This window comes from Muscardinus avellanarius (genome assembly GCF_963383645.1).
Source record: "Muscardinus avellanarius genome assembly, chromosome: 8".
In the NCBI taxonomy this organism is placed as follows: domain Eukaryota; kingdom Metazoa; phylum Chordata; class Mammalia; order Rodentia; family Gliridae; genus Muscardinus; species Muscardinus avellanarius.
This window is the reverse complement of record NC_137794.1, coordinates 44,142,093-44,165,642: the sequence shown is the minus strand read 5'-3', so window position 1 is coordinate 44,165,642 and position 23,550 is coordinate 44,142,093. Positions and strand designations below refer to the sequence as shown.

The following is a 23,550-nucleotide window of genomic DNA, read 5'->3' as shown; positions in this document are numbered from 1 at the left end:
TGGCAACACACACACACATACACACACACACACACACACACACACACACACACACACACACAGAGAAATGGTTAGATAAGTCATGTTGTATTAATATGCTAGAATATTATGAAGCCAAGGATATGGAAATATGCTCATGACATAAAGTTAAGTGAGAAAAAATAGGAAGCAAAATACTATCTCTGTGTAGGAATAGAAAAAAAAATTACAGAGTCCCTCTATGTGTCCAAGGCAGAGTCCCTCTATGTGTCCAAGGCATAGTACTAGATGGAAAATTAGGTGCCAGAGCCGGGCACAGTGGTGTGTGATTATAACCCCAGAACTTGGGAGGCTGACACAGAAGGACCACAGAGTCACAGGCAGCCTCAGCAACTTAGCAAGGCCTTTCACAGCTTAGTGAGGTTCTGTTTCAAAATAAAAGAGGCTGGAGGTGTAGCTCAGAGGTAGAATGCCCCTGGATTCAATCCCCAGTGCAACAACTACAGCAACAAAAAAGCAAGCTGCCCTCAAACCCCAAAACATCAGCATAGTTTCAGTTTTGCTTAAAAGTTATCACTGTGGAGTTTACAATCTGTAAGAGAAAACTCAACCCAGGTTGAAGCTGGGCATAGTGGCACACGCTATTAATCCCAATACTTAGGAGGCTGAGACATGAGAATCACAGGCCCAAGGCCAGCCTCAGCAACTTAGCGAGGCCCAGTTTCAAAATAAAAATAAGAATAAAATAGGGCTGGGAGTATCACTCAGAGGTAGAATGCCCCTGGGTTCCATTCCCAGTACCCCTCCCCCCCACAAAACCCACAGGTTGAAGCTGAGCACAATGGTGCACACCTGTAATCCCAGTACATGGGCGGCTGAGACATGAGGATTGCAGGTTTGCGGCCAGCCTCAGCAATACAGCAAGGCCCTCAACTTAGTGAGGCCCTGTTTCTAAATAAAAAATAAAATAGGGCTGAGGGACGCTGAGACAGGAGAACCGCAGTTCAGAAACAGCCTCACCAACTTAGGTCCTTTGTAACTCAGTGAGACCCTGTTTCAAAATAAAGAATAAAAAATAGGGCTGGGGGTATAGCTCGGAGGTAGAATGCCCCTGGGTTCCATCCACAGTACTGAAAAAAAAAAAAAAATATATATATATATATATATATATATATATTTTTTTTTTTTTTTTTAAATAGGGCTGGGGGTATAGCTCAGAGGCAGAAAATCCCTGGGTTCAATCCAGGACCACAAAAAGACCACAGGTTGACAGACCCCAGCCCAGAGTTTTATTCAGTTCAGTAGAAGGCTCAAGAATTTGCTTGTCCTCCACCACCAAGTCCCAAGAGGATGCAGATGCTGTTGGTCTAGGGATCACACTTTGGAAAACAGCTGTTGTAGAGCTTATTTTCAACTTACAGAAATACAGAGAAAGAGAAACAAATAACACTACGAAGAAACTATTAGATGAATTCAGAATACAGAACAACCTATAAAACAGCTAGCATAGATACTTAAAAGAGTTAATGTCATGTGGAGAAAATGCTGAAAGAAGGAATCTGGGACTGTTTTAGATTAAGAGACCACCGGGCATTGATGGTGCACACCTATAATCCAAGTACTTGGGAAGCTGAGACAGGAGGGTTGTAGGTTCAAGACCAGCCTCTGGAACTTAGTGAGACTCTGTTTCAAAATAAAAAATAAATAAAAGGACTGGAGGTGTAATTTGGAGGTAGAACGCCCCGGGGTCAATCCTTAGTCTGTCTGTCTCTCTGTCTCTGTCTGTCTGTCTGTCTGTCTGTCTGTCTGTCTGTCTCTCTCTCTCTCTCTCTCTCTCTCTCTCTCTCACACACACACACACACACACACACACACACACACACACACACACACACACACACACGAGACAGAGAATAAAGAAACCAGAGAGACTTAACAGTCAAAACAGTCAAATGCACAAGAGTGAGTCTTTACTCGATCCTAGACTGTGACTAAAAGCAAACAAACAAACAAACAAACAAACATTTTGCAACAACGGAGGTCAGGCACCCGGGCGCATGTCTATAATCCCAGCTACTCGGGAGACCAACACAGGAGAATGAAAAGTTCAAGCCCATCCTGGGAAACATAATGAGACCCTGTCTCAAAATAAAAAATAATAAGGGCTACGGGTATAGCTCAGTGGTAGAGTGGCCCAGGTCCAATCCAGCACCATGAGAAAAAAGAAAAAAAAAAAAGAAAATAAAAGAAGAGAAAGACCTTACCAATACACTTTAACACAATCCATAAGCAGGCCTCCTCCTTGACAGCCCATCAGATACTTCCAGGGTAGAAGGGTGTGCTAAAGCCCCCCCACACTTCTTATGGGATTGAGGGGTACTGGGATCAAATCCAGGGCCTCCACTGAGCCATACCCCAGCCGTAAGGTCTGGTTTCACTCCTGCGAGAACTCCAGGCTCCCGGGAGGCCCCGGCACCCACTTACTTGGTGCTGGGTCTTACTCTCCATGTGCCCGAGCTTTGTGTTCATTTTATCCTGCACGGAGCCCAGCTCTGCTTTGATCTCTTCCACAGTTGCCTCCAACTGATTCTCCAGCTTGTTGATCAGGGGTTCACAGCGACAACCATTTATTGGTGCCTGGGAGAGAAAGAAAAAAGAATTGATTCTCCTTCATTTCTTTAACAGATGCTCTGAGTGTCCACTAAGTTCCAGGCACTTGGTAGACCAGGGGTATACAGATGACGGGGAAGACAGTCATCCCTGTCCAAACTCTGGAATGTCCTACGGCCTCAGCTTTGGGTCCAATCTAAGAAGACTGAGGGTGAGACATGGTTCCTATTTGCAAGCTGCCTTTATCTACCTGGAGCCTCAAGATACAGAGCCAGCTAAGGATGGAGCAGAAAGCCCCGTAACAGCATATTGTTTGCAGGGACTTGAGCGGCAGGAGAAGCCATCGGCTTATCTTGCACGCTAGTCCCTTCCAAAGTCAATGCCCAGTGTGGCCATCAGCCCCTAGGAACAGAGTGCAATGGGTGGTCTTGCAGGGGGCCTCTGATCTCCCCTGCAGGTACCTGCATCACTTTGCCATCCTTGCCCCGGTACAGCGTGTAGAGCTGGTATGCTCTGAAGGTGTGCGGTGGGGGTGGGGAGGAGCCGCGGTGCCTGCCCCTCTTCTTCGTGTGATGGTGAGCATGTGAGTTCTTCTGCTGCCCGGGCTGCTGGTCTGCTGGGGGCGTGGGGTCAGACAAAGCTGACACCTGTGGAGGAGGAAGGCAACGCCACTGAACCTGTGACACCCGGCTGGGCAACAACCAGCCAAGAGCTCCCACCTCCCTGCTTTTAGGCAAAGAACTCCACTTTTCTTTGTATCCTGGGGTTCTATGCCAAGCATCCCATGTCTAAAGAGATGTACGCGCCTGCCATCAGCCAGATGTGGTTTCTATGTTCTGGCTCTAAGCCAGCCAGCCAGCCAGGGGTGGCTTCGTGGCTGGTCAGGGATGAGGAAGCCCAGGACCCTCCAACCTGCCTCCAGCCACCCTCCTGGATGCCCCCTGACCTTTGGCCTTGACTTTCTTCTCCTGTTATCCTTTGCTCCGGGATCTGGGGAGGCAGACAGGAAATCTTCTCTGGTTTCCTCTTTCCTGAGCACAGCCTGTTCGCTGCTGGGGCTGTCCCCTGCAGAGACACTTCCCTAGAGAGAAAAAGCCCAGAAACCTGACCCACCTGCTCTTTGGGCTCTCTTCTTCACCAGTGTTTGAAAGATGCCACCCAGGAAGGGACCCCTGGGAATATTTGACAAGGACATAAACTTTTGACACAGGGAGCACCACTTGGCAGTTCTTACTGAACACATAATACTATTCCTTTGTGTTTACATATTTGGCTTTTATTTTGTTAGATTACAAATGAAATCTATTCTTGGGTCTAATCCTATGTTCTAGAATCCCAGGAACCCATCATCCATGAAAAGGACAGTAGAAATTTTGGGGTCTTTGCATTTCAACAAAATAAAACTCCACTCATTCTTTGAATTTGGAGGTCCACACTTTATGACAGAACCCTCAGGGGGAAAAAAAAAAGGCTGAGACAGGAGGATCACAGGTTTGCAGCCAGCCTCAGCTGCTTGGTGAGGCTCTCTGCAACTTAGTGAGACCCTGTTTCAAATAAAGAATAAAAAAAATAGGGCTGAGGATGTGGCTTGGAAGTAGAATGTCCTGGGTTCAATCCCCAGTACTGAAAAAAAAAAAAAGAAAAAAACCCCCACATATCTGGTCTTTGTGGGAACTTTTACAACTTAATATATACAATTCACATATAAGAAGGTAACCAGAGTTACAGTGCCTTCATCCTGGTAACTGACAAGAGGATTTTGAAACAGCAGACAGAAAAGTAAGTCCTTAATGATGATATTTTATGTGCCAAAAGACATCTCTATATCCTACTTTCTTCCTCCTGAGAACTTAAAAGGGTTACCACACACAGGTGTCCAAGCTGTTCACTGCACAAGGCACCCTGCTGAGGGGTGAGTGGGGCACAGTGGGGGGCTGCAACCCAACTCATGTTCCCTGTGTGCCGCAGGGAACATCTTTTCTGGTTTGCTCAAAGGAGGCATACGAGCCATCAAAGCCTTGGTCCATTCTCCAAGTGGAAAGTGAGAAGCAAGCCGTGCCGTGGGTTCTCATCGGAGTCACCTGGAGGACTAGGACAATGCACATTGCTCGGCCCACCCAGAGTTTCTGAGTCGGTGGGTGAGAGGCCCAAGAGTGTGCATTTCCAGCGAGGTCCCAGGGATGTGCAGACAGACCTGCAGGGAGCCTCTGCTCTACCCAGCGGAAGGCACCACTGGAGAGGGCGTGCTGACACACGGCGGGGACAGGGACACGGCTACAGGGGCTGGTAGATACGCCCACACGGGGTGCTGGGCGGGCGGCAGGCACACAGGGAGGCACAGATCTGGAAGCCTGGGGCAGTGGAGGGGCTGAAGGGGAAAAAGCCTGTCGACTGTGAGGAGCCGGGGAGGAGAGGCCAAGGGGCAGATCCGCACAGAGCCCCACACCTTGCTCTGTGCCACCTCATCTCTCGGCACGGACTGGGCCCTCCTTTCTTCCTTGAGCCTCTCTCTCCTTTTCCTCAGGCTTCGCCCACGACTGAAGCGTAAGACCTGAAGGAGGCAAAGGGCATCATTACACACCGCCAGTGCGCGCGGCATCGGGGAGAGGACTCTCTCGGACCTGGTGCTCTGACCCAGGGAACTTGCCACCCAGTGGGAGAGATTCAGCATTCATGAAGAACAAGCCACTCCTAAATCTTGTACTGGGATCCAGAGACGGGTTCCTTTTCCTTAACCTCAAGAAGTTCTATGATGATAAAAACAACAAGCAGTTATGTTTTGGGCCAGGATAGCCAGGTAGGTGTGCGCCGGCTGTACACCGCATAGCCCAGGGAGCACTACTCATATAAACTAGGATATAGATGGCTTCCCCTGGGCTTGGGGGACACGGCAGTCCTGTGCCGGGTGGAGTCTCATTTTTCACCTTGGTATGCTGGACCCGAACTAGCCCATTTTTCCCCTTGGCCAAACTGTGACCCAGCCAAATTCAGTTTGACTCAGACATTGCCGAGGTGCATCTGTGAGCCACCATGCCAACTGTGGCTTCCAAAGGAAGCACTTAGTCAGCCCCTTACAGTGTGGAGCAGTACAGAAGGGAAACTGACAAGTGCATGGGGTGGCACAGACCCAGGTTTAAACCAAGGACCAGTTAGCTGAGGGAACTTCGGGCAAGTGATCTGACCTCTCCGTGCTCTGCTTCTCAAATGAATGTCAATCTCGGGAGCTGCTGGGATGGAGCAGGAACAAGGAGGTGGCCAGCCCTCCGTGGAGCATCAGCCACTACCACCGGCCTCCCGCCGGCTTCAGCTGCTTAGTGGGCAGAGTACAGAACCACACGGCACAGGCCTCTGACCTGCTGGGAACCTTAATGTCTGGCCAACCGCATTGGAGGATGCAAAACGGTCCTTAGACCAAAAAAACCTGAGTGCTACTACCCTGAGCCGCTTCTAACACTCACTTCAGACTCCACGGGAAGTCAAGGCTGGTGGAAGAAGAGAGACTTGTTTGCATTGCGTAGTGCTCACCTTGTTTGTTCCTCTTAGAACAGGACTCGGAACCAAAATCAGCCTGAAATTCGCTTTCAGAGCACTTGTGAGCCACATCCATCAAATGTGACAAGTGGCACGCAGAGGTCATCCAAACCCAAAACAATCATCAGCAAAATTCCCTCCATTTACCATGTTATTAGCAGGTGGAAATAATTTTGCATGGTTTACAGCCTTTCTCAGCGAACCGTACCATCTAGCAAATGGAATGCCATTAATCTTTCCCAGTCCACAGAAATCAGGGAATATTGATCTTGAGGTCTCAGGAAAAGGCATCCTCTCAGTACTTGCTGTGGCCTGTTGAAATCCACGTTCGACTGAGAGGCTCAGGCGAGGAGATTTATCTTTGCAGACAAAACAAAAAGTAAGGCTGCTTCTGTAACTACAGAGCAACAGAATGGCACACATAAAATCTTATGCATGTTCTAAAGTTCCTTGTGCTAAGAATAGGGTTTAGCATGTACAATTACGTGTGAAATAAGCTTTCATAACATGTCGTCCCATTTATTTGCTATTCAGCTTGGGCAAGGAAAAACTGAAGTCACTTTTAAATGGAAACACAAAAGAGTGCTACTACAAAGGGAAATAAAGATTTATGCTGTATAAGCAAAGATCTTTGGGCTCTGAAAGACAAATGACAGATGGATTTGAGAGATCTCAGTCTTGGTGTGCCTGGGGAATTCCCTGGCCCCGGAAGACCTGACGATCTCTGTGTGGCTGACGGTGTGACTGCTTGTCCATCAGATTGCAAATGCTGAAATGCCAGGTGAATGTGATGGCTTCTGACATTTACCCAGCACCCTGTACTTTCTGATCCCTGAGAGACTGGCACGTTTTCTATCAGGACTCATGGGTGTGTTTCCATTGATGAGTCTTTGCAAGGAGCTGAAGAGTGAGAGGGCATTTTATTTCTAGGAGCTTCTCAGACCTGACTCCTTCCAGGTGGGAGTCTATGGGCTTTCTGAAGACCACTGAGAAGTACCAGCCCCACACTAAAGACAAATGCTTCCAAAAGACAAATGTTTTAACCAGTCCAAACACTGCTGGTCGTATTACATATTTTAAAATTTAAACGAAACAAAGACCAAACAAAACCCTGAGTTATGCTGGTATTGAGCAGAATGGGGTTTGGAATCTCTTTTGCCTCCTTAATACTGCCTTCTTGGAGCATTAGCCAGAAGGAGATGGAAAACCAATCTGCTTGCTGTAATGTAATACAGAGTAGCTTCAATCCGAAAGTAACCTAAATATCTAACATTAAAAAAATGGTTTAACAAAACACTGATAGCAATAAAAAGGAGTGTTATTGCTTCCATTATAATGAGTAATTTTGAAGACTGCAGAACATCATCCTATTATAGTTAGAATAAAAGCATAATATAAAAAGGTCTATGCAATGTAGGTCCAATTATAGAAAAGCTAATGTGTTTCTGGAGAGTAAGACGAAGAAACACAAACAGACTATTTCAGGGTGCTAGAAGGTTGAATAGCTTATAACTTACCATTATTAAATTTCTTCACTATTACTTAGATAATGTCAATCTCAGCTAAAACAATCAACCACCATTTTTGAATGAGGGTCAAAATACCATTATTCAATAAAAAGTTTTTTAAAAAGAGAACTATAGCCGGGAGTGGTGGCACACATTGTAATCCCCACGCTTGGGAGGCGGAGACAGGAGGATCGCACAGGTTTGAAGCCAGCCTTGCTGGCTTAAGAGACCCTGTTTCCAAATAAAATATAAAATAGGTCTGGGAGTATAGCCCAGAGGTAGAGGTTCCATCCCCAATAACATTAAAAAAAAGAGAGAGAGAGAGAGAGAACTATACAATATTGAACTGTCTCTGCTGGACCATTCCTGCTTTGCCAGGAATGCGCCGTTTCTTCTCAAAGGCCCTGCCCTGCTTGCTCAGGAGTGGCTTCTGTCCCAAGCTCTTCAATCATGGTCTTTTCCTACAACACTTTAAACTGGAGCTTCTTCCACAGCTGACTACTGGAAGAAAGCTGGTGGTGGCAATGATCTAGCTCCAGGAACAAACCAGTCCCGCGCATAAAAAGAGCATAAAGTCTGAGCCAGGTGTGATGGCGCACGCCTACAATCCCACTACTTGAGAGGCTGACACAGGAGGATTGCAGGTTTGAGACCAGCAACAAGATCTTACTGATCATGTTTCAAAATAAAAAATAAAATAGATCTGGGAGTGTAGCTCAGAGGTAGCACACTTCTAGGTTCAACCTCTAATAACAACAACAACAACAAAAAAGAAAGCTTGCAGTCTTTGGTTCTGGTCATCCAGGAGGCTCATGTGGATTTTTATTCTTTCCACTGCTGGGCTAGTAACTGGGGCTTAAGTTTGTTTCAGTTGGCTTTACTAAACTATAACCAGAGGAGTGCCAATGACCTGCAGCCTCACATCATCAATACTGGGAGAGTGCCGTCAATCCTACCTGGGGAGCTTTAGTGAGGAGAAGAGCAACTTCCGGATTGTTGTGGTAGCGGGCAGTCTCCAGCGGGGTCTGGCCTGCCTGGAGAAAGGCACGGAGATGTCAGGTGAGAAGCGGACACCAACCCTGCAACACACAGCTCTCGCCAGGAGGGGCAACTCCAGCTGGTCACAGCCCGCACCCGTACGTGCTGAGCAAAACACAGCAATGCACATGGAGGCCCTGCTTTTCCACCTCACGCCACCCACAGAAGATGCCAGGAGACACCAGGACACACACTGATGGACACGTCTCGTCCACAGAGAGCTGGTGCTGACCCGCTGAGCAAGTGCTGCTTTAGGAGGCAAAGGCCGAGGGCACCGGAGAAAGGACAGGAGGGAAGGCAAAACCCAGCAGCCTTGGGAGGAACTTTTTTTGTTCAGGAAATAACAGAAAAGATCATAAAATCGACCTGCAATGGATTCTCTGCTATAGCATCTCATGCAGACCTTGAGCCAAAGTTCGGTCAGGGGGCACGCAAGAGCCTAAGTCCCCCATGAAGTATGAATAGCATCTCCTTCAAAAAATCATTTGAAGATCATTGGATTAATATGTATAATTGGAATTTTATGTATAAGCATTATACATAAAATTGATGGGCAACGCATGTAAAAGACTGAGTCAGCAAGGATCTTTTTTTCCCAAGGATAAAGTTTGGGCCAAAGATTAAGTTCAAGCTGGCCTTGTGATGAGACAAAGCATACTTTCTATGATTTATTAAATGTCTAGCACCCTGCTCTGAAGTCTGTTAAAGATTTTTTCTGTCCTTGAAGTTTTTGCTTGCATAACTGGTTTTGCCTACTCTGCCAAAAAAAGATTATATATATATATTAACAAATCCTGAATAAAGTTGGGGAAGCTGCCATCTGGTCTCGTGTGTCAGAGTCTTCTCTCATTCGACCTCGACTCTTCTCTCACCAACACACGACCCCCGACTCCTGCTAGGGCTGGACTCCAGCAATTCTCCTTGGAGAATAGTAGAAAGGCACACTGAGATGTGCTACTGAGTCTCAGGATTGGACTGTGAAAAGTTATGATGCCCTGGCCGCTGGGGAGCTGCTCAGGGCCAGGAAGCAGGAGTGGCTCACAGTGGGACTGAAAAGGAGAAGGCATTTGAGCATCATGGAAGAGGTGAGCGCTGAGGGTGATCAAGAGTCTTTTTGTGTGTGTGTGGTGGGGGGTACTGGGGGTGGAACCCAGAGGCTTCCTACCTCTGGGCTATACTTCCAGAACTATTTTCTATTTTTTTATTTGGAAACAGGGTCTCACTAAGTTGCTGAGAGCCTCACTAAGTAGCTGAGGCTGGCTTTGAACCTGTGTGATCCTCCTGTTTCAGCCTCCCAAGCGCGGGGATTACAAGCGTGCGCCACCATGCCCGGCATCAAGAGTCTTTTGATGGTTTCAACAGCCCTGAACCCTACACGGCCATTCACCCCCGGCCCCTCGGAGCCTCTAAGGAGGGCAGAGATGCAGGTCAGCCTCAGTAAGAAGGGGGCCTGGGCCAGTGACTGCTGGGGGACCTGGGGGAGATGGAGAGAGGAGGAGAGATAGGATGAGGCGTTGTGGAGAAAGGAGTTAGAGCTTTGAGACTGACTGAGCCGGTGTCTGTGAGGCCATTTTCACAAGGACCATGTGCTCTGAGGTCTGAACTCACCCTGGTAACATCTACTTAGATGCCAGTTCACTTAGACACCGCTGAGCTCCCAGGGCTGCAGTGGGTCAGTGGTCACAACACCACCAACCCCGTTCCTGGATGGAGATGAGATATCTTTAAGAACCACTGTTGCAACTCGACTTACATTATTCACAATGGTCCCATCTGCTCCAGCTTCCAGTAAGATTTTAACCACCTTCTTGTGATTTAGAGCAGCAGCGACATGAAGGGCCGTGTCTCCAGCCTGCAAATCAGAAGAAAGCGTCCTGAACTCTATTTGTTGGGTCCCAGCCCTCCACCCTCCTGGTCTGGGGTGTCTCTGCAAAGCCAAGCTGAGAATCACTTGACAGGGGTATGAGGCTCTTTGTCAAAGCATTATGGGGTCTATTTAAGGAGATCTCAAAACTAAATGGCCTATGCACCAAAATTGCATTCTTTTCTGAGTAGGGATTCCAGAAGTCATAGGATTAATTGCAGGGGTAAAGTGGTGTGGAGCCTCTCTGAGGCAGGATGACGGGAGGAAACCCGGGACGGGCAGACTTGCCGTCCTGGAGCTCTTTACCCGTGCCTCTGCCCAGGGAGGCAGAGGTCAGTCAAGCACTTGGCTTTTGATTGCTAGACTGAGCAACAGCCGCAAAGAAGACTACTTCTGCAAGCACCGGAGGTAACAGCTGGCCTTGGCCAACTACGTGGATCCCAAAAGGCTGCTGGGACTCGAGTCTACCTGCAGGCTCAGGGTGTTCTTGGTTTGGGTGGAGACACCAGGCATCAGGGCTCACTAACTACTGGCTGTTTTCTACCATCTACCATAGAGACTGTAAGTTCATACGTTCTTTATACAAAAAAAAAAGTGTTTTTAGACAATTCTGAAAGGAGGGAAAAGACAACAGCAACTTGGTAGGCAGATTCCGAACGCAAATGCTGTTATTCTTCCTAAGCAGATTGATATAAATAAACCAGGAAAATATATAAGAAGTAAAATAATTCATTCTTTCCCCTGCCAGGTGATCAGGCAAAATGCCTTGATGCTTTTTTCATGGGCAGCACGAATATGCAGGCGTCTCTGGGAGGAGCGGGAAAGACGTTAGCTTCGTTTCTGAGTCACTCGGTGTGTGTGTTGAGGGAGAACTCTGTGAAAATGGTTTCCAGTCTTGGCTGTGTATAGGAATCTTCTGGGAGCTTTAAAAAACATACTGATAGCCAGACATGGTGGCGCACGCTTGTAATCCCAGCATTCGGGAAGCTGAGACCGGAGGATCGTGGGTCTTGGGTAGCCTCAGCTACTTAGTGAGACCCTCCGCAACTCAGTGAGACCCAGTTTAAAAATAAAGAATAAAAAATAGGGCAGGGGGTGTAGCCCGGAGGTCAAATGCCCCTGGGTTCCATCCTCAGACCCCCCCCCACACACACACACAAATACTGATGCCAGGGTCCCAAATCAAATTTCTTTGGTCTACACTGTGAGTACCTGGGGGGATTTTTTAAAGTCCCCAGGTGACTGTAAATGCCGCCAATGTTGAGAAGCTCTTGCTGGCAGGAGCCCTGGAGGGGTAACCTGATGAAATAGAGTCTACTAAGAATGACAGACTTAGCTGTCTTATTAGTTCAGTGGTTGTCAACCCGGCTACAAATTCAGACACGATATATTTAATCTGAAACACAATCCAGCTTTTTGAAAAATTTCAGATATATGCACCAAACTTCTAAAAGTCCAAAGGGAACATCATTTAGGTATAAATAAATACCAAGACATTCCATTTTTTCCCCCTAATGACTGATAAGCACGCACACTTCTATGGAAGTCTATGATACTCATAGCTTCATTTCAAAACTCCGTGTGGCACAGATCTGGGTCCTGTACTTAATTTTTAAAAAAATGAGAGATTTCAACAACTCAAATGGAAGTAATGGCACGAGAAACAGAATTCAGGGGGCTATGCAACCCTTGATTCCTTTGCTTTTTTACTAAGCCACACCCCTCCTTTTGGGCTTCTTTTAAAAAGTGTGTGTGTGTGTGTGTGTGTGTGTGTGTGTGTGTGTGTGTGTGTGTTACTGGGGGTGGAACCCAGAGGCTTTCTACCTCCAGGCTAAACTCCCAGCCCTATTTTATATGTTATTTGGAGACAGGGTCTCACTAAGTAGTTGAGGCTGGCTTCGAACCTGCGCAATCCTCCTGTCTCAGCCTCCCAAGTGTGGGGATTACAAGCATGCGCCACCATGCCTGGCTCTTTTTAAAATTTTTATTTACTGGTGCATTATAATTATACATCACACTGAGTTAGAGAGTGATAAGAATATACAGGCACGTAACTCACGGAGCATTCTCCTCCAGGTCCTACCTCCCCTTCCTTCCCCTTCCCTGTGCATTGAGATTGGCATTGAGTGTGGGTTTCCTTTTTAAAATTATCATCAACAACCTGTCCCAAATCTCCCCCTATCAAAAAAAAAAATAAGAAAGAAAGAAAAATTCAATGTGAAAATGTGGCGATATGCAGGGAAATGATGAGGGTAGCTTCCTTGAGGAGGCCAGAGGAGTCAGGCCTTGGCCTTGGTCTCTGCATCCATGCAGAGACCAGCTCGGATGCAGTCCCAGGCAGGTCAGAAGGCAGCACCTCCCAGCAGCCTCCGCTCCCATCTGCACTAACACACCTGTCAGGTAGCCTAGTGGGAAGGGTGAGGCAGCCATGAAGAGGTTACATGCACTGACCTGGTTCTTTTCATGGACAGAACAGAAAGCACTGAGGAGGAGTCTAATGATGGACAAGTGATTATAGCGCGCAGCAACGTGCAAACAGGTGTCGCCCACCTGTGGACAGAAATCAAACTCTAAGCACAGTCAGCAGTTACAAAACAGAAAAAAAAAAAAAGAAATATTATTTTTAAAGCTAGCAGCCTATGGCATATTCTGTAGGGGATCTTAACCTGGATCATAAGCAATCCTTTCAACCTAGAAGTTCCCCTCCAAGACTTGTAGTTCTGTGCTGCTGTGGCTGCTGTCTGCACTGGGACCAACTTGCCTTCTGTGCAGAACTACCGCACAGTCAACCAGAATCTCTATTCCATGTTTATGAAACTGGATGGCTGCTCCCTGTGAGTGTTTCAGAAAAGCTAAGGCAGGTAATAACATTCCACAGACCTTGGCCTCCACACAACCCAAAGGGTTTGGAGTTAACTGAACTAAGACCAATAGCTTTGCTTTGGAAATGAGCTTTCCCAGTATAGACCGTCATGACCCGAAGGAGCCTCGTGTCCCACATGGAGCACTGGGCCTGGATTGCTGATGATAAGCAAGTCATTGGACACAAAAAAAGGGCATCCAAAGAACTCAGGATCTTCCTTTAGTGGGCATGGACCAAAGTCTGCTCCCAGAGAGATGACAGCAAGAGCAGAACAGAAAGTCCTGATGTCCTGCACTACCACTTGATGGTCCTGTGCTGTGAGGAGAATGGCGGCCACTCAATATCATTTTTTCCCTTAGATTATGAAACTGCCAAGCTCAAAGTTGAGGTTCAAAGCATTCTAGATGCGCTTTAGATGAATCTGCGTCTGCATGGGAAGATCTTGGCCACTTTTGAGAGCAGCTTCTGTTCTTCCTGCCAACATGTCTGAAGCATAGGATTTGTACAGGGAAGGCAGCTTCCTTTGTAGAAGGAGGAGGGACACTCCTGAGACCATTTTGGTCCAGGCATCCTCTAAAAACCAGTGCCCTGTCAGCTCCTAGGGAGGAACCTCTGGGATCAATTGGACCCGCCCTTTGTGGGTGCTGGGTATGGAGCACCCGGGACTTCTCCATAAAGCCTCAGTCTACCAAAAATACTACCACACTCTACATGAACAGAGACCTTCTTAAAATAGTTACGGGTTTCTTAGACTGCCTTGACCAGACACGTGCTAGAAGTGATAAAACAAACTAAGGTTGAGGAGCAACAGGAAAAGGATGGGGAAAAGCAGTATTTCCAGATATTTCCAAGTTATTTGGTTCTTCTTCTCACCCCCATAATGACCTCTTAGGAAATCAGCAAAAAATGAGCAATTTAGATATAGGCCTCCAACAATCACCATTTCTAGATGTTGATACTCAAATATGCCTTTGGGGTTATTTATTTATTTATTTTGCGGTACTGGGGATAGAACCCAGTGGCATTCTACCTCCAAGCTACACCCCCAGCCCTATTTTTTATTCTTTATTTTGAAACAGGGTCTCACTGAGTTGCAGAGGGCCTTACTAAGTAGCTGAGGCTATCCACAAACCGGGATCCTCCTGTCTCATGCGGGATTACAAGCGTGCGCCACCACGCTCGGCTGAGATTATTTTCTAAGGTGACAAGAGAGAAAGCACATTTGCAGAGAGCTGATTTTCACCCACGTTATTTTTGAGGTCGGCGCGGGAGCCGCCCAGCAGCAAGACGCGGGTGCTCTGGGAGTGGCTGTTCTGGCAGGCCAGGTGCAGAGCCGTGTTCCCCGCCTTGGAGAGAGAAGGGAGGAAACGTTAGCGGCACACTTCTGCAAAGAGATGCACGCCTTGCACAAAGGCGATACTTACTTGGGGGAAAACGTTACCGCTCACATTCTCTGCTCCTGATGGGGTCCCAGAGAGGGTGCTTCAGAGCTAATGCAGAATCTAAACAAGCACAAGAATCCTACCCATCACAAAGCCTTGGTTCTGCTCCTTACTAGTTAGTTGAAAGCCACTGTAATGTTCAGCCTCAAAATCCTTACCTGGGAAATGGAGTGTGACCTCCTGAGGCTGTGAGGGTGGAGGCGGGGCCTGGGGAGACAATGTCTGAACCCTAAGATGTTGTACATGTGCGCAACTGCAGCTTCCCCGTGGAGCTGCCCAACGTAAGCATCAGCTATGGGTATGCCACTCCACTGACAGCGGCTTACAGAGGGCCAGACTGACTACTTCCTGCAAGTACAGACTGATGGTAATTAATATTTAACTTATAGGCCTTTGCCAATCCAATGATTCTTGTATTTTTCCTATATTGTTTTTCTCATATATATATTTTTATATATAATATATATAAATAATATATAATATATTTATATATTTATATAATATAATATATAAATATAATATAATAATATAAAATATATATTATATAATATATAAATATATAATAAAATATATTATATAATATATATAAATATATAATAAAATATATAATATATATATATATATTTTTTGCAGGTCTGGGGATGGAACCCAGGGGCATTTGACCTCCAAGTTACACCCCCTGCCCTATTTTTTATTCTTTATTTTGAAACAGGTTCTAAGTTGAGGAGGGCCTCAATAAGTAGCTGAGGCTGTCCACACACCACAATCCTTCGGGTCTCAGCCTCCCCAATGCTGGGATTACAAGCATGTGCCACCCCGCCCAGCTTATTTCTCCTATATTGTATTTCTCTTCTGTATTGTATTTCTTGCATTTCTCCTGCATTTCTCAGCAATAACAAAGTTTGATCCATGGACAAGGCATGCCACATAACAGGCAACAGAGCTGCATCTGTTGCTTACCACTGAGGTAAAGACCCTCTTGCCTTTTGGATTCTACCTTCAGCACGCCATGTTGCAATGGCAATCAGATGTCAGAGTAACGTCCACAGCAATCATGCATAAAGAACTGCATGATGCGATTAGAACATTTGGACTCTGTGGAAATATCTGCCAAGCTGCTGATAACCCTCATAATGTAAGAGGACAATCGACAAAGAAGGCACAGGCTGCACCACAGGAGCCTGTCGCCAGTGCCTGTGACACTCCGGAGACTGAGGCGGGCTCAGGTGGGCGCTGCCACTGGTCGGGACTGCAGCTGCCTGCGGATGCTTCTCCCTCACTGGCTCCCCGCTCTGGGCCTCACTGCACCGCCTCCCAGTGCTGCCTGCCAAGATGCCAGGATGCAGCATTACTGACCACCGAAAAGAGGAATGAGCAAATGTACCGGGGAAACTGTAAGCCACTTGCTGGCCTCTCTGAACTGCAGCTCCAGCCAGCCTGAGCAGAGCTCTTCTCTTACGTCCAGAGATGCAGAGGGTTAAAAACCTGAGGTTTTGGTGAGCTCAGTGGTTCTCATTAGAATCACCTGTGCCTTAGTCAAGGCTTCTACTGGTTTCCAGCTTAAGCTCACTTATCCATGAACTGGGACCACCTATTTCCCTATTTCTTTCTTTTGTTCTTTTCTTTCTTTTCTTTTTTTTCCTTTTTTTTTTTTTTTTTTTTTTTTTTTTGCAGTACTGGGGATAGAGGGCAGGGGCATTGTACCTTCGAGCTACAGCTCCAGACCTATTTTTTATTCTTTATTGTGAGGCTAGGTCTCACTGAGTTGCAAAAGTCCTCACTAAGGCCGGGCTTGGTGGTGCACGCTTGTAATCCCCGCGCTTGGAAGGCGGAGACAAGAGGATCGCGCAGGTTCAAAGTCAGCCGCGCTGGTTTAAGAGACCCTGTTTCCAAATAAAATATAAAATATAGGTCTGGGAGTGTAACCCGAAGGTAGAGGGTTTCCAGGAACCCCAGTACCACCAAAAAAAAAAAAAAAAAAAAAAGTCCTCACTAAGTAGCTGAGGCTTTCTGAAAACTGCAATCCCTCTGTCTCATCCTCCCAAATGCTGGGATTATAAGCATGTGCCACCATGCCCAGCTGGAACCACCTATTTCTCAGAGTTGGTATAAAAAGAAAATGTGAGAGTTAATACTTGTATATGGGATTAGGTAAGGGTCCAATTTTATTCTTTTCCATGTAATTATTATTTTTCAACAATATTTAGTTAAAAGATTATTATTTCCACCACCAAATGTTCGTGGAAACCTTGTCAAAAATAACTTGACAATATAGGGAAGAATTTATCTCTAGGCTTGTATTTAACTCCAATGGTTTATATATCTGCCTTTAGAACAGTACTACACTGTTTCAATTATTGTAGCTTTATATGGTTTGAAATCAGAAAATATACATCTTCTAGCTTTGTTCTTTTTCAAGATCGTTTTGGGTATCTAGAATCCATATTCCATATTAGGATAGATTTTTTCTGAAAAATATATAAATATATGATAGTTTCACCTAAAAAAATAGAAAAAAAATATTCTCTGGTAAGAAAGAAAGCAAAAAGAAATATTGAAATGTTATCTTTAAGTCATCAAAAGCTTGGTATCAGACAAATGAAACTGTTATGTGAGATTATCATTTTTAATTTTGGATAAATTGCTATAATACTAGATGTCAACTACTAAGCCAAGCATAGGAAGGAGGGATGGGGAGGGAACGGGGTGGGAATCAGGTGGGGGCTGACTGGGTGATGTGTGCATGTATGTCTACAAAAGAAGTTTTTATCCCACTATGATGTATGAATACAGTGCACCAATAAAAAAAAAAATTGGGCTGGGAAAAAAAAAAAAAAGAAAGAAAATGTGAGCCAGGCCTGGTGGCGCACGCTTGTGATCCCCACGCTTGGGAGGCTAAGATCGGAGGATCGCACAGGTTCGAAGCCAGCCTCAGCTACTTAGTGAGGCTCTCAGCAACTTAGTGAGACTGTTTCCAAATAAAATATAAAAATAGGTCTGGGAGTGTAGTCTGGAGGTAGAAAGACTCTGGGTTCCACCCCCAGTACCACCAAAAAAAAAAAAAAAAAAAGAAAGAAAGAAAGAAAAAGAAAAGAAAAGAAAATGTGGTCACACACCAACTCATGTCCCAGACCATACATCACCCAGAGAAATGGAGCAGCCATCAGCCTGCCAAACCGTGCGCAGGCAGGCATTACTGGTGATGTTGCTGTGCCCCACGCAGCTGGTGTCTTTCCCTTGAGCTTTTAACCCATGAGAGATATTTAACCAGAAGACAGCTGCACAAAGCCGTGTGCAGTGAGGGCCGAGGAAGAGCTGCAGAAAATAGCCTGGTGGCCTTGAGGGAGGCAGAGGCCTGGGGGCCTGGGTTGGAGTCTGCAGAGAGGAGGCATCAGGAAGAGAGGAGAAGGGTCACTCTCAGGAGACGCGTGCAGGGAAAGCCCCGAAGGGGAGAGGCTAGAGAGCTTCGCTGGACGTAGAGGAAGAGCCGGGAGAAGAAGGTCAGTTTGCTTTGAGGCTCCTGAAATAATCCAGGGTCTCTAAGTAGTGAGGATGGAAAGAGAGGAACAGATGCAAGACATGAAGAAAAGTGTACTAAGACATGATGAGCAGCCAGAGCAGAGAGACAGATGAAAATGAGGGCGATGAAACACAACTGTTCTGTCCGTCTCCATGGGGACAGGGATGGCTTGCTTCACCCTGTTCTGATAAACCACCAGGAAAGTGGCGAGCGGTAGAGACTTCAGAGGAGATTAAAGCCACCGAACCAGGCTCTCTTGCACCCTGTTTGCTGAGAGATTCCAGTTCTGTTTCCCCAGCAGGTGAAGCCCAGAGAAGTCACTACACTAATGGAATGTGTTTCTGATAGGTTGGTAAATATCAGGCCCTTTGCCTGATGTTGCTGTAGGAGATCTCATGTGGAGATGTGCATGCTCGAGATACTAGGCCATTCTGCAGTGTAATTGTGCACACACTGTGTGTGTGTGTGTGTGTGTGTGTGTGTGTGTGTGTGTTTGCAGTACTTTGAAACAGGGTCTCACTGAGTTGCAAAGGGCCTCACTAAGTAGCTGAGGCTGTCCTCAAATCGCCATCCTTCTGTCTAGCCTCCCAAATGCTGGGATTATGAGCATGCTACTGCTGTACTTTTCAAGGGTGTCGAGTGGCAGGGCAGGAGTCTACTGTAGGTTCCCAGCTGCGGTCAGAGCCCGCTCATGTGCCTGACTAGAACATCTCTGCTTCTACCTCTCTGCACATGAAACTGCAGGGTGGAATTTCCTTGCCGATGTATCTGGAGCCCCCTGCGCCCTCCCTCTGATCACTGAGAGGAGGCTCCTAAGTGGCAGGAGGAGACCCAGCCTCTCAGCACCTGTGAAAGAGGGGTTCTAGCACCCGCGGGGCTTTACCTTGTTCCGGGCAAGCACGTTAGCTCCTGCTTTAACAAGCAGCTTGGCTGACTGACTGAATCCATGCCAGGACGCTTCATGCAGGGCTGTATTGCCATCCTAAGGAACACGAGCAGGAGAGGGTGCATTACTTAAGACCTAACTGTTCTCACCATAGTCAGCACATCCGAGTGGATGATCCCCGCACACCACAGGGTGGGATTCCTCAGCTCAGTCACAGAACCACAGAATATAAACGTGACTTGAATGGCCAGTTTCCCCCTTCTCCCAGAAATGGTACACATTAAGAACAACTGTAGACAGAGTGCTGACGTAGCATGTGCACCCGGGTTCAATCCCCAGCACAGACGAAAAAAAAAAAAAAAGAAGTGTAAGAACAATTCTAGACATGCACAGAGAAGTGACTTCATGGTGCACAGAGGATGCCTTAGGCATTAGGGCTCAACTCTCTCCCGGAGCCCTCCATTGAGGGCCCAGGGCCCATTTACCACTCCTGCCTGAGAGAGAGAGCAACATCCCCAGATTGGCAACTGCCATTCCTTCCCACTGTTTACCCCATCGGATCTGTGCCTTGGGACCCGCTCTGCCCTTGACACCAGGGAGAACCCTGCAAAGACAGAGGAAAGAGCTCAGCTTCATGAGTTCCAGGGGCCTGTCTGGTAAACCTCCCCATTTTTTCACCAAAATTTAACGTCGCCCAGTTTATTCTGAAAGCCTCAGGGCCCTAAAAAACTGAACAGGCCCAAGGGAACGGTGGTATGTGACTCAGATACATGCGTGTCCTCAATGTATGGCTTCTAAACAAAAACCAGCTAATAAGCATGGCTCTGATTTGCCTAACTTTCTATGTGTGTGTGTGTGTGTGTGTGTGTGTGTGTGTGTGTGTGTGTGTGAGTGTGTGTGTGTTACTAGGGGTGGAACACAGGGGTTTTTCTATCTCTGGGCCTATACTCCCAGACCTATTTTATGCTTTATTTGGAAACAAGGTCTTATTAAGTTGCTGAGAGCCTCACTAAGTAGCTGAGGCTGGTTTCGAGCCTGTGCGATCCTCCTGTCTGAGCCTCCCAAGAGCTGGGATTACAAGTCTGGGCCACCACACCTGGCTCTAATCTACTATATTTGAGAGGGAGAGAGAGGGGGCAGGGAGAAGGAGAGGAAGACGGGAGGGAGAGAGAGAAGAGTGTAGCGTGCTGAGCGGGAGAAGCATGGAGGGGAGAGGAGACACTGTGCTGTTTTAGGATGGGAGCTCTGCGGGGCCAGCGCAGACACATTCTGCAATTATGCCCAGGCTCTGGCTTAGACTAACTCAACCGCACCTGTGCCCTGGATTTGTGCTTAGAAGAGACAAGGCCTGATGCCGCTGATACCCACAGGAGGAAGTCTGGTGTCTCAAGGCCAGGGAGCAGGGCAGTGCTGGGGATGGTGTCAGTGATGAGTGCCCAGGCTGGGTCCCCCACCCCCGCCACTGCAGAAGCAGAGGGAGGAGTGACCGGGAGGCCACAGGTGACAGGGGGCTGTGGGTGCTGGGAAGGAGCGACCTGCTGAACAGGTGCTTTCAGGTAGTGAGATGCTTTGAGCTGCATGTTTAACATTTGTGTATTTTCCCATATATATATATATATATATATATATATATTTTCTTTGCAGTACTGAGGATGAAACCCAGGGGCACTGTACCTCCGAGCCATACCCCCAGCCCTATTTTTCAGTCTTTTTTTTTTTGAAACCGGATCTCACTGAGTTGCAAAGGACCTTGCTAAGTAGCTGAGGCTGTCCGTGAACTGCTGTCTTCCTGTCTCAGCCTCCTGAATGCTGGGATTACAAGCATGTGCCACCATGCCCTGCTCATATATGATGCTTTAATAAAAACTTGCTAGGGGAAAGAAAATAGAGGCCAAATTACACTTACTTGCAAAGTCCCATGTTTTAAGATTGTTTGACAATTTAAAAACATTGGGCTAATGTATAATATGCCATTGCAATTTTCTTAAAAAGTGATTAGGCTTCTTTCTTCAAGTAGTTTAAATTATCTTGCTTATTTACCTAAAAATAAAATGTAAAGAGACTATCTTCCTCATCCTCTTCAGTCAGACATAGGTTCTAGATTTTTTTTTCTCCCTTTACTGCTTGGATGTATGTGGTTGCCACTAATGGCACAGAATAGAAGGAAAGATTTTTGATATTTACTTATGGTGCCGGGGACTGAACCCAAGTGACCAAAGCAGCTCCCCAAGTGCCCACCCCCTCACTGGAGGAGTGAGCAGCCGCCACGCCCCCTCACCTTGTCTTGTCTGTCCAGGGCACACCCCTCCTGGATGAGCGCAGCGATGACCTCCGTGTTCCCCACCACCGCGGCTCGGTGCAAGGCGGTCTGGTCCCCCTGCAAAGTACATAGAGGCAAGGGCGGTGGTCAGCTCCTCCCAGAACATCTAACACTTCACTGTGAAACCAGGATACCTCCCGGCCCCACAGGGAGCAGACTGGTTACTGGGCAGGAGGGCTTGGTCACCACAGCAAGGCAAGCTCTGTGGTCCTGTTAGTAGACAACGCTGAGCAATTTTATCCTCAAACCCAAGGTACCTTAACTCAATTCCAAGAGTAGCCCTTGGCCCCAGATCGAGCTTGGATGAGGGTTTCTCTGGCCACCCCAAAGATGGGACTCTTACCGTTGTGAAGAGTGGGTCTGGGAGCTGGGCTGAGCGTGCCCACAATCTGTGCTCCGCTCAGGGTCCCCAAGCCCTGGCTCACAGGATCACTCTCCAGCTAGGTCCATAGGTCACACCCTGCTTTCATGACAGGTGTGTAATTTACTGATCTGCACTAACCAAGAGCAATGTACGGGTTCACCCTGCCTCCTCTGAGGACTCTGGGGACCATGACCCATCCTGCACCCTCACTGATTTATGCTGCACTTGGCCTTCTTCTCTGTGATCAGATTCCTGGGACTGCTGACTGGTTTCCTCTTACAGGGGCCAAAGGGAACCTGACTCTCCTCCATAATTGCAGTGGAGAGAAGGACGAGACACTCCCAGAGGTAAGAAGGTCAAGACTGTAATGAGAGAGTTCTCAGTCTCCAGGAGTATGTTCTATCTCTGACAAGTACTCCAGAGGTGAACAAAAATCAAGTCCATGGTTTAGTTTCAAAAGGGCTGACCCATGAATAGTGTGCACATTTTGTGGTGGAAAAGGAACAGGCACCAGGCGAGGTGGTCGGGAGACCCAGGTGTGTCCAGCCGTGAGGGAGACCTGCCTCTGCAATGGGCCTCACGATCTTCACCTGTAAGAGGTGGGACTGGTGACCCCCCATCCCTCTCTTCCTTCTATGGATCCTATAATTCAGTTGATAAGATTTATATGATTGAATTTCCCTGACAGAAGAGGCAGAAAACACACTCTGGGGCATCCCTGGTTCTTAGCCTAAGAGAAGAAAAAGAGACTGTAATAAGACTGATAACAGTTTTTATTGTTGTTCTTTGGAACCGGAGATTGAGCTCAGGGTATTCTATCTCCAAACTACACCCCCACCTCTTTTTGTATTTTGAAACAGAGTCTCACTAGGTTGCTGAGGGCCTCACAAAATTCCTGAAGCTGGGATCTCAAGTACTGGGATTATAAGCATGTCCCATATTGCCCAGCCAGAAGTTGTTTTGGTTTTTGTCTTTTTAAGACGGATGCACCACTAACTATAAACAGTCTTAATGTCAATTCCACTTACTAAAATTCATGATATTTGTAACAAACAACAATGCACTACAATTATTTAATAAAAAATAGTTTTGGGGTGGATGGTGGTGAAAGCTGGGTGTGGTGGCATATGCTTATAATCCCAGTACTTGGGAGGCTGAGAGAAGGATTGCAGGTTTGAAGCCAGCCTCAGCAACTTAGTTATGCCTCCTGCAGTTTACTGAGACCCTGTTTCCAAATTAAAAAAAAAATGAAGTAGATCTGGGGGTATAGCACAGAGGTAGAAGGCCCCTGGGTTCCATCCCCAGTACCACCCCCCCAAAAAAATCCACAAGAAAGCTGGGTGTGTTAGTTTCACACCTGTAATCCCAATACTTGGGAGGTTGAGACAGGAGGATCACAGATGGGGGGACATCTTCAGCAATGTACTGAGACTCTCAGCAACATAGAAAGATTGTTTCAAAACAAAATAAACTGGGCATGGTGGTACATGCCTGTAATCCCAGTACTTGAGAGGCTGAGACAGGAGGATCACAGGTTCAAGGCCAGCCTCAGCAATTTAGTGAGGCCCTTAGCAACTTAGGAGACTCTGTTTCAAACTAAAAAGAAAAATAAATGTAGACAGGGT

At 47.0% G+C, this 23,550-nt stretch overlaps 1 protein-coding gene across 4 annotated transcripts in view; it reads right to left on the bottom strand.

The window, feature by feature from the left end:
• Window positions 1-23,550, bottom strand: part of ANKRD6 (ankyrin repeat domain 6) — a gene marked incomplete at both ends in the record, with an annotated part of 69,623 nt that overhangs the window by 6,014 nt on the left and 40,059 nt on the right. For 2 of the 4 annotated variants that reach the window (XM_080699699.1, XM_080699700.1), the window contains 10 exons: window positions 2,464-2,616; window positions 3,051-3,236; window positions 3,536-3,670; window positions 5,036-5,140; window positions 8,585-8,662; window positions 10,420-10,518; window positions 12,982-13,080; window positions 14,641-14,739; window positions 19,239-19,337; window positions 21,520-21,618. In XM_080699699.1, coding sequence (XP_080555825.1) covers window positions 2,464-2,616; window positions 3,051-3,236; window positions 3,536-3,670; window positions 5,036-5,140; window positions 8,585-8,662; window positions 10,420-10,518; window positions 12,982-13,080; window positions 14,641-14,739; window positions 19,239-19,337; window positions 21,520-21,618 — 1,152 coding nt within the window. The remainder of the gene's footprint in view (window positions 1-2,463; window positions 2,617-3,050; window positions 3,237-3,535; window positions 3,671-5,035; window positions 5,141-8,584; window positions 8,663-10,419; window positions 10,519-12,981; window positions 13,081-14,640; window positions 14,740-19,238; window positions 19,338-21,519; window positions 21,619-23,550) is intronic. The other 2 variants (XM_080699701.1, XM_080699702.1) reach the window with 2 other exon arrangements.